The following is a 17,324-nucleotide window of genomic DNA, read 5'->3' as shown; positions in this document are numbered from 1 at the left end:
GAACTTCTTACTGATTTTTTTACTTTCAGGGTCTGGTGGCAAAGTCTGTCGGGAGTTTGGGGGGTTCAAATTAATTGGTAGTTCCAGGGGAGTGAGATGGGTAGTTTCCTCTCTTGCAATTGAGAGCCTCTAAAAATCCTCTGGAGGACAGGAGCTCTGGTGGTCTAGTGGCAAGACGCTGCACTGCAATCCCAGAGGTATGTGGTTCAAATCCACCAGATGCTCTGCGGAGGAGGGGGGGCCATCTCCTCCTGTACCAGTCAGATCTGATTTGATGGGATACGCAAAAACAATACAATAAAAAAATCCTCTGGAGGGTCAGCTATGAGGTGGTGCCTACTTGATAGCAAAGAGCTTAGGACAGAGCTTGGAACAAAGAAGGTGTTAATAGGATTAAAGTTTCCATCTCTCCCTGGAGGTGAAGGGTTGGCAGGGAGAAAAGTTCAACAACGAATGAATGGAAATCCAGAGTCTCTGTAAACTTTTACTAAAATTAATGATAATTAAAAAAATGAAAGGGCAAATAGGTGATGTGGAAAACAATGTATACAAACTTTGTAAGTAAACCAGGATAAAATAAAAATAAAGGTTGCTTCTCTGACATCTAGAAGAAAAAGTGTGATACTATAATGTGTATGACTTTTATTTTTATTAAATAAAATATATACTTTCTTATAAATATTAAAAAATGAAAGTTTCCATCTCTCTGCGCTCTGATTGTCCGTGGACTGGAAGTTCAGGAATGAGTCCTCTCGTTCAGAGGTCTAGGTGACCTGACCACTATGCGTCCAGCCACACAGGTGGCAAAGCTGCCCCCCTGTGGCCCTTTAATGCCAACCCTGCAGCTTTCTCCCCAACCAGATCTGCCTCTTCCTGAACAAAGAGTACTTCACCCATCATGACAGTCACACCCTGGTACCTTCGTGAAGTTCCAGCGCTGGATGAAATGACGCGCCACGTCTCGAGCCGCCTTCCCGTGAACCACAGAGGCGATGTCATGCCAGGGCATCCGGGGTGTGGAGTACCTGTCGATGAAATCTGCCCAGGTGCACCAGGCAACGGATGGTTGATCAATACCTGGGACAAGAGGCCGTGCCTCCCTCTGTGACTCAGAAAAGTGTGTGTTCATGTCTACGGAATGTACACTTCTTGACTTGGGTCGAACTCCCAAGAGAAGCACAGGTCTTATCCTGACAAACACAGCCCCTCCTCCTCAAGTACGTCCCCAAACAGTGGGAGTTAATTACGAGATCAAGCTTGATGGGAGTTGGAACAAATGATAATGGGTGATTACTTTGTATTATATTTTTCCTTTTCATCTTCCTGAAATAACAACAGGCCATCTCTAGATTCTTTTAAGCACAGAAGCATTAATATAAAAAGATGTAAAAATACAATACAATATAAAATACAATTGTATATAAATACAATATAAAAACATGCCATCCTAATGTTGGAAATTGGAAGATGGTAAACAGACAAGAAGATGATCAACAGAGGCTACGATATCTTAGAGAAAGACCAACATGTTGTTACCTCAAAACTACACCTAACAGAAACCTGGTTTTCCTAATGTGAGACCCCGATTTCATGTTCTTTTCTTCCTCTAACTACAGGTAAATATTGTTTCAGTACCTACTTGAATCATAGTTTCCAAAGGTTTACCAAATATCCGCAAACAAAAAAAAACCAGAAGAAGATAATTACATCACACACTCACCTACTCCTTGGGGTGCTAGAGGGAAAACCAGCCATCCATCCACACAAACGATTACTCACCTGCAAAAGGTTTGTCTAGCTGCACCCAGTCTTTGAAGACAAAGTTGCAGTAATCCTTCCCGTGCCAGAATCTGGTTTCCCCATGCAGCTCCCCCACGCCTGTCTGTAAGCTGCGGATGGAGCCCGTGTCTGAAAGCAACCACAGCAACACCTGCTCAGAGGCTGTCCTCAAGTCTAAGGCTAAGCTCTCATCACAAAGCTTGTAAAGAAACAGAAATGTTTGCCCTGAAAACTGGTGACTAAGATAATCAGTGCCTACTTGAGTAGAAGCTGAGGGCCGCCGCTGTTGGTAGCCTATCTCAGGGTTACGATGAGTGGGGAGACGGAGGTGTAGGCAGGTTTATCATCATCCACGCTCAGAAGCTCAAAGCCATGACTGCTGACTTTGGAGGCTGTAAATCACAAAGGAGACAGGTCCCCAAGGAGTAGCGGGCGCATTTGCCTCAGCAGAGAGCTGCCACCGTGGAATTTGCAGCACGACTCCCTGTAGACCATGCCACAAGTGCTCCCTATGGAACAGGACTGAGCAGTCTTAGTCTTTGGGCAATTGGTTCTCACCATCTGCCAGATCACGGGAAGAAGCAGTCACAAGACTAATAGTGAATCAAGAACTCAAGAGAACGGGCGATGGGAGCAGGAAAACCAGGTCAAGGTGTGAGATGCAGAGTGGGGTGTTTTTGTTTTGTTTTGTTTTGTTTAAAAAAAAAAAAGACAAGTCATGCCCTTTCATCCACTAAATATGGTACCCATGTAATGCATCATTCTTGCCTCTTGTATCTCAAAAAGAAAGAAACTCAAATTTAGAGACAGTCTCCATTGCAGTCTTGGAGGTGATGTTTGGCTTCACCATCTCAGGTCAGAAAGCACTTACGTACAAAAAAGAAGAGTTTGGTCTGCGTGGTATTTGAGACTTTTGGGACTTTAACATTCAACATCTCTAAAATCATAAATGACATTTGTAAGAATTACACAATCCCAGAGGCACACAGTTCAAATCCCCCAGATGCTCTGCTGGAGAAGGAAGGCAATTTCCTCCTGTACCAGTCAGATCCGATTTGACTGTACACACACAAAAATTATTTATTTTTTTTTTTAAAAAAAGAATGACACAAACAAAAGCAGGCGTTTAAGATCACACCAGTGCGATAGCAGCCGTCTACTACAGCATTTCACAAAGAGCTATGCTGGAGCCATTCTACTTTCAGGGTAAATACTTTTTGTTTAGAAAGTTGTTTTAGATTGTGCGAGCCATGCAGACAACTGAACAGGAGACCTAGAGGAACCAGAAGTCACAAAATAGTGCTTGGCACGATGAGACGCTGTGCAAATGGGTATTAGATGCAAAACTGTGCATGGAATGAATACATGGCACTGCAGACAGTAACCAGTGAAAGTACTGGGTGGTCCCTCTACCACCACACTGCCCCCAGCCTGGTCTAAACTCCTCTCCTGACAAGCTTCTGGGATCACCTACTGCTCAGAGATTCAAGTCCAAGGGTATTGTGTAGCTGGAGGTTCTTCCTATTGGAGTCAAGCCATCTTTCCAGTCGTGTTTTCACCCACCCGTCTGCAGGCCCCACAAGGACCATATTTCTCACTCTCTTCTGCCAGACTTGGTCTGCCAGGCACTATTGTGCTGCCATATTATTCTTTCTGTCTGGAATGTTCTTATTTCCCTCTTGCACAAACTGAGATTTGTACACCAATGTTCATATCAGCATTATTTACCATTGCAAGAACATGGAAACAACCCAAACATCCAAACACAAACGAAAGGATTGAGAAATTATGGTAGATTCACACAATGGAATACTATGCAGCACACAGGAGCAATAACTTTGTGAATTATTACCAGACTTGGGAGGGACTGGAGAGCATTATGCTGAACTTAGTCCCACAAGGATAAATATTGTATAAGACCGTTATTGTAGAATGAGTATAAAGATTTTGGAGGGGTGGGAAAGGCTGAAAGCAGAGGGATGTGGATGTACAGAGGGAAAAGGGGATTAATCATGAGGTTATACAATTTGATGGTGAGGGAAACTGAAATAATTTATTCAAATTTGTATTAGAATTTTATAAATAAACTAGTGGGGGAAAAAATAAAATACACATTTTTTAAAGGAGTCGTATCTGCTGGCATTGTCCTAGAGAGAGATAATAAATGACATAAATGAGTGTAGGAAAAGTCACTACACTTGCTGGTGACCCATTCACCAAAGCCTTTGACTCTGTGATTCAACTCTTGAAGTGCAGGCTACGAACGTTTCTAGAGTAGATAATGTATCTTCCTACTGCCAAGTGCTACTGGCTGTAGAGAGTGATCGATAAATATTGCAGAACAAAAGTTTTTAAACCATAACCATGCACTTTCACTAAGGACCACATACATTTTTAACGTCTAACTGAATACTTTCCAAAAGTTATTGGTATTTTCTGTAAAAGAAAAATGTCTTCACGGTGTCAGATAGTAACAAAACTAAATCATGCTAAAAATAGAGTTCTATTAACTTCACTCAAGTGACTTGGTTTTTTCCCTGCTGTAAAATACAGAAATGGCCAGGTTAGCTAGTAGATTTGTCTGTTTACTTCTGGAGATGGTAAACGCCTTGTTATTTTGTGAAAATAATTGAATTATACATTCATTTCCCTGTTTCCACTGAAAGTTTTTAGTAACTACAGAATTACCTCAGTGGGTGAAGTATTAACCTTGCTCTTCCCCATTCTCCTACCTGTGAACTTTTACGTGTTTCCATTTTTCCACTCCTAATAAATAATTGTGTGCTGGCAATGTGTTCAGTTAATTAGGGAGGGAGCTGGTGACAGATGCACAGAATGCACTCTGTCAAGGTCTGCGAACCCTATATATTGGCCTCCCCACGCCATCACTGTAAACATTGCCTTTCTGAGCCTGAGCTTGACCTGACATATTCATGCGTTGGGCCCTCAGCTCATATGTTCTTTTCCATTTACCCCTACAATCCCATTGATAGCAAGACTATGACTTGGTTACAGTTCAGATCCCTTAACTTCATGATTTGCAAGCTCAATTTCATTAGAAAAAGATAAAATGAAGCATTAAGAAATAACTTCCATCCTGAATCATCAGAGCCACACACGAGAATGCCAAGAAACTCCAAAGACCTGTTTTGAATTCTTTCCTTTTGCTTCTGCCCCTTCATGTGCCCCTGACCTCGTTCTCTGTCTATCCCAGAGACCTCTAGGTCTCCATTCTCTGGGCTCAAGAACTCTGCTGAGGTCAGGAATAACTAAGGGTGGCCCTTGAATTCATATTTATGTTTCTCTCTCTCTCTCTCTCTCTCTCTCTCTCTCTCTCTCTCTCTCTCTCACACACACACACACACACACACTCACTCACTCTCTCTCACAAACACACACATACACACACTCTCTTCTCTCCCAGAACATGCTGAGTGAACTAACTCAATATGATACGGACAAATACTGCATACGACCGTTACTGTAAAAATAGAAGGATCACTAGTAAGATGTGTATAAATGTCCAAAAGGGGAGAGAAGGAGGATAGGGTAGAGAGAGGGTGGAAAGGGAAGAAATTATGGTAACAGAGTTTGGTGGGCAGAGGGAATGAATGAAGGAATTAGGAAAGAAACAATGGGGGTCTGAAAAGATGGGGTAATAGTCATAGATCAATAGTGATGAATTATAAGACACAATATATATGAGTAATCATTTGACAATTTTTTTAGAATAAGTAATTTTCTTAATGTTGATAAAAACATATATAGGCAGTAAGAAATGGTGTCAGTAATGATAAACCTTAGGTTTGGGCCTTATTTAAAATATCAATTTAATGAAAAAGTACTGTTAAATAAGAACATACATATATAGATTTATACTTATCTTATTATGATTTACAAAATATAAATTAATTTCATAATTATATTGGAGCTAGACAAAACAGACAAAATAAAATTCATCAACATTTTGAAAAACCTCAGAGGTTTTCAAAACATCCTGACCTTGAAATGGGTCCTCACGCAAATGACCACTGAGAATGTGAGGTCCAGCCTCACCCACTGCATGGATTCCTGCCAAACACAAGTGACTCAGACCCACCTACCTCAGCGGAGCTCTAACATCTTCATGCTCTGAAGAGTGGAATGAATATTCGGCCTTGGGATTTAACCTCAAAAGTGAAAGTTATCTGCTAAATCATAAATCTGCGTCAGGAGCACTAGAAGGCTGATAAAGTGGGTCATCATTAAGCGACTCACTGATTTACAAGGCTGAGCTTTCTCACCTGTAGAATGAAGGCAGCAATATTTCTACCAAACCCCACAATTATTTAGGACAGTGGCAAGTGGAAACTGCACATTTCAAATGTCAACTGATGATGGTCCCAACAGATGTCATTTGTTATTATTATTTCTATTATATGGTTTTCTTATGTGTTATTTTTATAATCCCTTGCATCTATATTTCATCAGTTGTAAAATTACTCTTCATTCCTACACTTTTAATTAAATGCACCTTTTAAATAAGGCCCATATCCAACATCTATTATTACTGACACATTTCTTATTGCCTATATATGTTTTTGTCAACATTAAGAAAGTTGTTCTTTGTTGTTATGTGCTATGGAGTCCCTCCCGATTCATTGCAACCCTATGTACAACAGCCCTGAAACCTGCTCTGTCCTGTGCCAACTTTACTGTCTCTGACACACCTACTGTCATTACCCCAGTCACTGTATCAACCCATCTCATCAATGGTCTCCCTCTCTTTCTCTGTCCCTCCACCCTTCCAAGCATGACATCCCTCTCCAAGGACTGGTCCCTCCTTGAAACATGCCTAAAATATGTCAGATGAAGCCTCAGAATCCTTGCCTCCAAGGAGCAGCCTGGCTTCACCCTCCCCAGGATGAATCTGTTTGTTCTCCTAGCTGTCCATGGTACATTCAACACTCTTCTCCAGCACCACAGCTCAAAGGCATCAATTCTCTTTCTATCATCCCAACTCATTCTAAAAAGTCTTCAAATGATGACACACACACACACACACACATATATAGTGAGTTATAATATATCACTTGATATATTCATTCTTGAGAATATGGCTCTTTTAGAAAAAGTTATTTTATTATAAAAACTAAAATTACACTTAAAGTACTTCCTACTCACTTGAAGGTCTTCAAAATTCTTAACAAAAGTCCCACTCCTCAACTTAATATTTTAGCTCTCATATGTGGTCATCACATATTTTCCTATTCCTAAACAACATGCCTCTGGAAACTCTATGAATGTTGATAAATGTCGATAGTTGTAGAGGAGCTTCAGGCCTTTTGTTCAGAGGGTCGTTATGAGTCATCCTTGACTTGAAGGCAATCAACAACAGTCTTCTACTACTTGTCAGCTGTGGGGTGCTTTCCCCCCTTGTTCTTGTTGTTATGTGCCGTCAGTCACCTGCAACTCGGTGAACCCATGTACAACAGCCCTAAACCCTGCTCTGTCCTGTGCCAATCTCATTGTCTCTGACACACCCAAGCCAACTACCCCAGTGACTGAATCAATCCACCTCATAGAGGGTCTACCTCCCTGGGCTGTCCCTCCACCCTTCCAAGCATGACATCCCTCTCCAAGGACTGGTCCATTCTTGCAACATATCCAAAGTATGTTAGACAGAGCTTCAGTATCCTTGCCTCCAAGGAGAAGCCTGGCTTCACCCTCTCCAGGACAAACTTGTTTGTTCTCCTAGCAGTCCATGGTATAGTCAATACGCTTCTCCAGCACCAAAGCTCGAAGGCATCAATCCTCCTCCTATCCTCCCTAGTCATTGTCCAGCTCTCTAATATATAGAAAGTGATTGCAAAGACCATGGACTGTATCAGGTGCACCTTAGTCTCCAGAGAGGCATCCTTGCTCTTCAGTACTTTGAAGAGGTCTGTAACAGCAGCTGCTAGATTCAAAATATGTCTTTGGGTTGGCAACACATCTCTTTGTCACTAATTGATAGCATTTCACTGGTTGATATTTGAAATATATCACTAAGTATTCTTAGTTCATCTCAGTCTAGAAGATTCATGAAAACCTATTCACATTATATTGTTGTTGTTATGAGTCAAATTCATCTCTGACCCTCCAGTGGGTTTTCAGAGGCTGTAAATCACATGGGAAGAGACTACCTATCTTTCCTCTTCAAAGCGGCTAATGGTTTCAAACCCCCTCACCTTGGAGCTGGCAATTCAACTCCCTATTAAGAGGACACCCAAGCTACAGCAACTCCGAAGCCTCCAATGGCTGGGGATCAAGCCTGGGTCCCCTTCCTGGAAGGTGACAAGTCTCCCCCTGAAGCCCTGCTGCCTTGTGCGGATTCCAGGTATGCTCAGTCCTCGGTGCTAGAGTGGACGCTCACTGGGGGAGCAGAACCTGGCGTACCACCCAGGGCTTTGCACAGAGTTAACTGTCAAAACACACAAGAACAAAAACTGCAAGCACAGAGCCAAGACAGGAACACGCTAACGGTGCCCGTGCAGCAGACAGACCAGCAAAAGCTGAAGCCCACGGAGGTTCAGCTGCGTCACGCGTCACTTACCCCCGTTAGGTCTAACGAGTCCTTGCTCGGATTCGCTGGAATGGCGGAAGAGTTTCAAGTGGGGTTTTAAACCATGGATTAAATTCTGATGACTCCTACAAGGTTTAGAGTAACCTGGAGAAAGGCGAGAGTCCTTTTTTCCTTAAGCAAAGAAATATATTGATCTCTCTCTATGTTTATATGTCTACACACATGTAAGTACGTTTATGCCTCTATACATGTATCAACTGTTCAAAATGTGAAAGCAAATGGCATCATTTTTAAAAATCGGCCAAGCCATACATAAAGCTGTTATAAATCCTGGGCAACAGAAAACTGCTGGGCTTTAAAAACAGATTTGAAAAGAATAATAAATTTACAGCATGTAGAGAGTCTGACGATACAAGCAAGATACATTCCTGAATGGAGTTTCTTCTGAAAGCAAAGTTTGTAAAGTACATTTAATGCTTCTCTTTCCTTTTTGGATTGGCGTAGGAGCCCTTAGTCAGTCTGCTGTCATCCGAAGCATGAATGGTGCTTGTTACGATTACATTGTGTGCATAAAACAATCATTTTGCTTCAAAACAAGACAGCAAAGCCATAAAATGGCATGATGTTCTGTAGGAGGAGAGGGTGATCTTTCAGCATTTCTCATTTTTATCACACGCTAGAAAGACAAGTTTTGACAAAAGGGGTAGGTTGCGTCTGGCTAGGAGGAACCGAGGGGGTCACGTTAATTCAGTGCAGAGACAGGGACTTACGGGAGGTGGTGTCAAGGCTGCTGACGCTGTCTGCATTTTGCAGGTGGTGCCTTTGCAGCTGCTGGTAGAGGTTGAATTTGGGGAACTTTCTCGGCTTTCCAATGCCTTTCATTTTTGAATCCATGTCATCCACAGTCTTCAAGATGGGTGGGCTTTTATTAGATTCGCTTTTATCTTTGAGGCATAAAGATTCTATCGACCCTGTTGTTTCAGCCTGAGGAAATTATTTACAGGAAAGAAGGGGTGAAAAAGAAGACACTGCGTAAGACAAGTTGCAATAAGACCCTTTAGTTTCAAGTTACAATAAGACACTTTAGTTTCAAATAGAGCTGAGGGATGAAGTTAATGTTTACAAATAAGGAGACTCCAGTGTAAACAAACAGGAAGGTCCTGAGGTTAGCAACAGGTTCAAGGTGAGCTTTTTAAACACTGGAGAAAGAACATCCGCCACTCTCCTGGGGTTCCTCTCTTAGTAGGTCAAGTTCTTAACATTTCATGTCAAGCACTCTATTCTTTTTCCAGATACTTGACTTGCATTCAGTGCTGAGCTACTGAACATCTATTCCTCTGATAAACATGCAATGTGTCTTCTGACCATCATTTTCCTTGTTACGTATTCACGGAAGTGATACCTTCTCAGAAGTTACCGGCATGATCAGCATTAAAACAGATGGCGCTATCAGCACTTTTAATTACACGTGTTTTGACAGCTCTTGATTTGTCAAGTACGGTGAGACAGCATCATTTCCTGCTTTCAAATAGCCTTCCCTCTAAATGACCGCACAGTCTGACCATCCTTATACACCTTTAACTCTTTCCTGAGCGAAGGGACATAGGTCTCCCGGCATGATCATCCTCTCTGGATTCTTGAGAAACTTCAGTCTCAGTTGGAGAAGGTTCCTGCCTGCTGGGGGCCTGTATTAATGCATGAATCTGAAGAAATAGGCTGTACCCCATCCTAAGATTATCACCAAAGTCCACTGGGGACATAGGTGTCCCAAATAATTGCAAACAAAATTCACATTGTAAAAAAAAAAAATAAATTCATGATTTCCCTTGTTTTAAACATGCTTTTTGTCACTGAAACACTCCCCCAAAACCTACTGCCATGAAGTTGTTTCTGACTGAAGGTCATTCTTCATTCACAGGTTTCTAAGGAGTTCTGGTGGCCTAGTGGCAAGGAGCTGCCCTGTAGTCTTAAAGGCACGTAGTTCAAGGCCACCAACTGCTCTGCAGGAGAACGATGGTCAGTCTCCTCCGGTGTGATCAACTGTCTCTGGAAACCTGCCGGAGGGTCAGCTATGGGTCAGTTCCAACTCGACAGAACACAACAACAAGTCTTTACTAGAGGAAACTGCCTATCTTTCTCCTGGAAAGAAGCCAGTGGATTTGAACTGCCAACCTTTCCATTAAAAGTGCAACATGTAATGCACCATGTCACCAGGGCTCCTTAAACACTGGGTATCAACAACAACAACAGCAACAAATAATAAAATCTAAAACATTAAAATAGTTGGTCATATATGGGATAAATAAGAGTGAGTCTAAAAATGTCAGTAACTATGTCTAAGAAGACTTCTGTTATTGAACCTAAATCTTGGTGACTGCTTCACATTTTTGTTTATGAGCTTTAAAAAAGTTCTAAAAATAATGCAGCCATATTTAAAAAAAATTGACAATAGAGCAAAGGGGGGGAAATCTATTTAGAATATCTTTTGAAGCTAACATAATGTTTCCAACCCAGTATTAACTTTTTGATTATGATTAACTGTAGTTCTTCTTGTTTACTAATTGTAGTAGTTGTTGTGTACCATCAAGTTGGAATTGATTTCTGTGTGACCTTCCAATGGGTTTTCAGAGGGAGTAAATTGCATGGAAGGTTATTGTTGTTGTTGTTGTTGTTGTTAGGTGGTGTCCAGTCGAGTATGACTCATAGTGACCTGATGAACAAAAGATCTGAACCCTGTCCTATCCTGTCTGTCCTCACACTTCTTGACTCCAAGAGTCACTGCAGCAGTCACTGTGTCAATCCACTGGTCGAAGGCTTGGGAGGAGATTGCTTATTTTCCCACTGAGGGGCTGGTGGATTCGAACTATGTACCTTCAAGATTGCAATTCAGTTTCTTATCACTAGGTCACCAGAGATCTCTGATTAATGGTTAGCTGTCAACATGAATGGGCAGGGATGACATAGCAAATTAAAATTCTATAAATGTCTTATTTGTGGTTATAAATACAGAGAAATATGGCCTGATTATTGACACATCACTCCCATCACTGATGAGTCAAAACCAACTCCAAGGGGGTTTGGAGACTATAAATTGCACGAGAGGAGAGTGCTGGGTTTGCTGGTGGATTCAAAGGCACGGCCTTTGGCTAATGGTGCTATTCCCTCCAGACAACACCCCAGGACTCTCTACTGATGCACAGCGAACAGGAGCTCAGTGCTGTTGAGGCAGACGCAGCTAAGACCTGACCTCCTGACAGATTTTGAGAGGCTGTCAATTTCTTGGGCAGATACCATCCATCTTTCTGCCTGGCCTTTATTTAAACTGGGGCCTTTGTTTTCAGAGCACACTTGGACACCTGAAGCTCAAAGGTTACTTACTGACACATAGGTTCTAAAAAACATCAGAGGATTTGATCTTTGGAGGAAAAACATCATGAAAATCTTAAATACAAGTTACAACAAAGTATGCAGCATGTAATATGAAATAGAATGTAGGAAAAGTATATCACCAAGGGAGCTCTAGTGGCCTAGTGGCAAGGAATCTGCACTATAATCCCAAAGGTGTGTGGTTCAAGACCACCAGATGCTCCGCTGCAGAAGGAGGGACAGTCTCCTGTGCCAGTCAGATCTGATTCAATGGCACACAGTAAGGGGGGGGGGAACATATCACCAAATACAACCTATCAGATGGGAAATGACAACCTCATCAACAAATGGTGCTGGCAAAGCTGGACTGCTGCCTGCAGAAAGCTGAGACAGGATCCGCATCTCACACCACACACAAAAATCACCTTAAGGTGGATCAGAGACCACCAGTCCCAAACCACAAAGTTCATTAGGGACAATCTGGGATCAAGCTTAGACAGCCTAGTCTATGGTATAAAGAGACTGCCAAATACAGCCAGAAATGTACAATATGAAGAGGATAAAATTGATGAATGGGACCTTCTAAAGAGTAAATCCCTGTGTGCATAAAAAATATTTTCCAACAGAGTGAAAAGAAAACCTACTGACTGGGGAAAAAACATTTGGCAATTCCATTTCAATCGAGGGTCTCATATCAAAAGTTTACAGAATCCTACAAGGCCGCCACAAGAAAAAGACTGATAACCCAAATACAAAATGGGCAAAAAACATGGAAAAATTTTCACAGAGGAAGATATTCGGATGGCCAACAGCCACATGAAGAAATGCTCAAAATCACTGGCGATAAGAGAGATGTGAATCAAAACCACAACGAGATACCATCTCACTCCAGTAGCAGTGGCAAAGTTTAACAGGACAGCAAGTAATAAATGCTGGAGAGGATGTAGTGAGACAAGAACTCTTATACATTGTTGATTGGATTGCACAATGGGACAAGCACTCTGGAACGCAGTTTGGTGCTTCCTCAAAAAGCCGAACATAGAAATTCCATATGACCCAGCTATTACACTGCTTTCAATATACCCTGAGAGAATTAAAACTGAGGCACAAATAGAGACTTGCATTATTCACCATCGCAAGAACATGGAAACAGCCCAGATGTCTAACCACAATTGAATGGATTGAGAAATTATGGTGCATTCACACAATGGAATACTATACAGCACATAGGAGCAATGATTTTGTAAATTATTCCCTAACTTGAAAAGGACTGGAGAGCATTATGCTGAGTGAACTAACTCAGTCCCATAAGGCAAATATTGTGTAAGACCATTATTGTAAAACGAGTATGAGGATCCAAGGGGGGGAGAATGGGAGCAGAGAGATGAGGATGGGTGGGTGGGGTGTCACTAGTCACAGGGTTGCACAACTTGATGGGTGGAGGGGGGTAGTGAAGGAAATGGGAAGATCTGGAATGAAAAACATTGTATACAAACTTTGTAAATAAACCAGTATAAAATAATATTTTTAATCATATCACAATTAGTGGCAAAGCTAACTGTATCTGGTGCAGTACCGACCATCATGGATTAGTTATGGTCATAACCCCCAGCCTCGCCTGAGCCACCTATCATGGTCTGATGACTAACCTAAGACCCTTGAGAAGCCCCACTACTAGACCTCTGTGAATTGCTGCTTCAGAGTCATTCGACATTACTGCCACTGCTGTCATGTTTTTAAGATACTGTTTGAATTACACGCACTTCTGTAAGCTGCCTTTCCCAGACCCCTGCTTTTCAGAACCAGGCAGGGATAACTGACACGAGTGATCATTTTAAGTGACTGCTCTACGTCTGTCACCAACTCAAACTTTGCAGTAATTACCTTCCTTAATGGCTTTTAAGGGTACTCTGGTGACACAGTCCACAGAGAGCTGTGTTCCTAACCACCAAGTGATGAGTCTTCGGTGCTTTAATCAGCTCTACAGGAGAAAAGAAGGGCGATCTCCTCACATGGGATTTACAGCCTTGGAAACCCACAGGTGAGCCAGCTACAGGTCACTCTGACTTGACCACAGTGAAAGCGAGTGAGTGAATAATCCTGACTATCATACGTCCATACATACAGCATTAGCTGTAGCATTAATTACTGGACACTTAAGATCTGTCAGGCTTTGTGTTAACAATCGGATATAAATTTTTTCTCTTTCACAAGAGAACATATGTTACTTGTCCAAAGTCACATGTTAGCTTGGTAGGGAAGCTAGTATTTGAAACCACGTCTATCTGATTGTGGTGTGACAAAGAGTCCTGAATATGGCATGAAATGCCAAAAGAACAAACAGATCTGTCTTGGAGGAAGGGCACCTAGGACGCTCCTTCGAGGGGAGAATGGTGAAACATCACCTCATCTACTTAGGACATGCAGCCAGGAGGGGCCAGTCCTTGGGAAAAGACTTTGATGCTGGGTCTGTGAAAAAAAGAAAGACCCTCAATATGATGGATTGACAGTGACCGTATCAACGGCCGTGAGCATGTTGAAGATCATGAAGATTGCACGAGATAGGGCAAGGCTCAGATCTGTTGACCGAAGAAGGTCACTATGAGTAGTATTTAACTCAATGTCACCCATCAACTATCACCTGGTATTTAACTCAATGTTATTTGCCCCTATCATGAAACAATCAATGCTACTCTATTGATAACTGTTTATACAGTTTAGAAGGGAGCTGTGGTTGCAGTTAACCCAAAATTGGAGCCTCTTTGAGAGTTGGAATCCACCAGCGGCTCCAATGGGCGGATGGGTAATCTCCTCCCAATGATTTATATACAGCCGCCCCCCGATGTTCACTGAACAGTTTTAGGACAGTGATGTTTGTCTTACTGTGAGGGAGGCCACTGACGGCCCTGTTGTGATGCGCTTCACGCTGCCCACGTCCGTCAGTCTGTGCTCATTGTCGTCCCATCTTCCATAGGCCAGGTCGATCCCACCCACAAAGGCGACCGACTGGTCGACGATGACCAGCTTCTCGTGGTGAGCCCACAGATACACGGTGGAGGACACGTGGTCAGGGTGCCGCATCACCTTGGGAGGAAACAGAACACAGTGGATGCAGGCCCGTCCTGTGACAGCTCTGGATCTGAAAGGAACTCAGTCACTAACCGCCTGTGACAAGAACCTCTGATGCAGTAAATGACTACAAACAATGCACTAAGTATCTCAAGGTTTTTAGTCTTTTTATTTCACTTTTCTGGTGGAAATTGTTCTTCCTGAAAAGGAGTGGAAAATGTCCTTTTAAACTCTATCACATGCTAATTTTTAAACCTTCATGGAAATCATGAAAAAGAAATTAATTCTGAAACAACAAAGAAACAAAAACTAAAGTATACACATGTTAGATAAAATAGGTCTGTTTTTTCTCCCCTGAAAAACATTTCCTAGAATTCAAATAAAAGAACTAAAATGTACTTTCAGTTAGCAGCCAAGTTCCTTAATCACCATGCCAAAAGGTTCTTTTTATTAGGAATTAGAAGAGGAATCTCTGAGTAGTACAGAAATTTCAGTACTTGGCTACTGACTGAAAGGGTGGTGGTTCTAATTCACCTGGAGGTACCTTGGAAAGTAGGCCCAGTGAACTACTTCTGAAAGAGTCAGGCCGTAAAACATCAGTAATTACAGAATAGACACACAGTGGGTTCTGTGAAGGGAAAGGCGATAGTAGCTCTATCCTATCTATCTATCCATCTATCTATCTATCTATCTATCTATCTATCTATCTATCTATCAATCAATCATCTATATCTATCTCTCCCCTTCTCCCCCTTTAAAAATTTTAAAAAGTAAAGGGGCTTTGAAAACAAAAAATTTCCATGGGGGAATGATAAGAATTCATACACACATACACACACACACTCACAGCCCTTGAAAACTCTATCAAATCCTCTCTTGTTTGCTTATTTATTACACAATCCTGAGCTGGATGAACACGTCCCCCGCCCCCCACCTCCAGCTATGTCAATTATTCCTGAACAAACTCTATTTGCTTTATGTTTCTTGAGAAACTTGTCATTCTGACATAGTTCCTTGAACATCATGGGGCACATTTCTACTTGGATATGCAGAGAGTAACCCCAAGTCAGACTCACTGATAACTGATGTGACTTTAGACTTTAGCAATAAGAAAATCCCTCGGAAGCATCGAGGGGCTCTGCTTGTGACACAGTGTTCAAGAGACATGACAGGAAGATCATAGTAAGTGGTTCTGGGATCATCTTGATAAAAAAAAAAAGTGACAATAAAACAGAGATCTTAAACATTAAAATTACATGAGAAAGCTCGTAGTTGCTTAAAGTGTAACTTCCAAAGATCAGGGCCAGCGAAGCAAAATGTGAACTTGACTGAACCCATCAATGCAGGGAGAATAAGGAAGTACAGCTTTTGTTTCATGAATGAGAAAGAATGCAAAGATATGTATTCAAAATGGACATGAGGAAGTGATTCTGATCACAACTGCTTACAGTATGAAAACCTATCTATAAAACTCCTACAAACAAAACAAACAAACAAAAAAACTCCTACAGAAAGAAGAGGAAACACTGGTCCCCAGGATGACCCCGGATACCTTTATGTTGGGATGGAGACGCATTAAAGTCCTCTTGCTGTATTCACTGTTGATGCCAAGGGCGAGCTCCACCTCCTTGTAGAGCATGATGAAAATCCTCACCCCTTGTTGCTGTCACAAAATAAGGCGCAAGGAGGAGTGAGTGTCTCTGGGAAATACATTTTCCTTCTTCATTTCTATGCATCATATAGACTCATCCTTCTTCAACAAAGACGTGTAATAAGATATTCAACAAAAAAGGCAATATAAGATACAAATAATAAAAGTAAAAATCTCCTTATGAATCAGGGTGAAGTCTCTCTCAGGGAGGAGTGATAGGGAATGGCAAAGGACACACTGACAAAGGAGATTAATCAGAACTGGCTTTGACAAGCACTGTGGCAACTGGACAATTAAAACAGACTTTCAAGGGGGGCGGGGAAAGAAGAACGAACTGGGGAGGAGGGTGGAGAAAACAGAGCAACAATGAATGAATGAAAACCCCAAATCTCTGTAAATGTTCATTAAAACTAATTAAATTTAATAATAATGAAAAAAAGTAAAAATCTGTCTTCCTTCCATTCCAATAGCTTATCACTTCGAGCAAGAATGTTAAATATTTGACTAACTGCTGATGCAGAATGGTGACATTGTAACTCAACTGATAAAACCGTCTGATAGTCTTACACCATCTGACATTTCCAGACCCCTGTCCATGAGAGGAGGTTCAGCCTGATTCATATTACAGGATTCGAACTCCTTATTTGTTTGTTACAAACAAATTATTGCTTATATTACACCTCAACTTGTTGAAATGACAGTGAGGAAAAACTTTGTTGTAAGAAATTTAAATCATACATTTAAGACATCTTACAGGGTTGAAAAAGGTCTAATTTCTATAAGAATTGAGTATCCCCATCAACAAACAAATGGACAGAGAAGCTGTGATATATTCACACAATGGAATACTACGCTGCATTGAAAAACAAGGAACTCATGCAATATTATTCAAAACGGGTGACCCTGGAGGACATT

General features: G+C 41.6%; 1 protein-coding gene across 3 annotated transcripts in view; it reads right to left on the bottom strand.

Moving 5' to 3' along the window:
• Positions 1-17,324, bottom strand: part of PLD1 (phospholipase D1, phosphatidylcholine-specific) — a 158,193-nt gene that overhangs the window by 71,257 nt on the left and 69,612 nt on the right. The window contains exons 12-18 of one of the 3 annotated variants that reach the window (XM_006890353.1): positions 16,311-16,421; positions 14,592-14,773; positions 14,032-14,063; positions 9,094-9,294; positions 8,354-8,467; positions 1,780-1,908; positions 920-1,038 (exon numbers count right to left, since the gene is read on the bottom strand). In XM_006890353.1, the coding sequence (XP_006890415.1) occupies positions 920-1,038; positions 1,780-1,908; positions 8,354-8,467; positions 9,094-9,294; positions 14,032-14,063; positions 14,592-14,773; positions 16,311-16,421 (888 nt within the window). Of the gene's footprint in view, positions 1-919; positions 1,039-1,779; positions 1,909-8,353; positions 8,468-9,093; positions 9,308-14,031; positions 14,064-14,572; positions 14,774-16,310; positions 16,422-17,324 lie in introns of all 3 variants that reach the window. The other 2 variants (XM_006890352.1, XM_006890354.1) reach the window with 2 other exon arrangements.

This window comes from Elephantulus edwardii, unplaced genomic scaffold, assembly GCF_000299155.1.
Source record: "Elephantulus edwardii isolate Elephantulus edwardi_28Jun2011 unplaced genomic scaffold, EleEdw1.0 scaffold00088, whole genome shotgun sequence".
NCBI lineage: Eukaryota > Metazoa > Chordata > Mammalia > Macroscelidea > Macroscelididae > Elephantulus > Elephantulus edwardii.
Note: the sequence above shows the minus strand (reverse complement) of the source record. Positions and strands in the feature narration are given on the sequence as shown.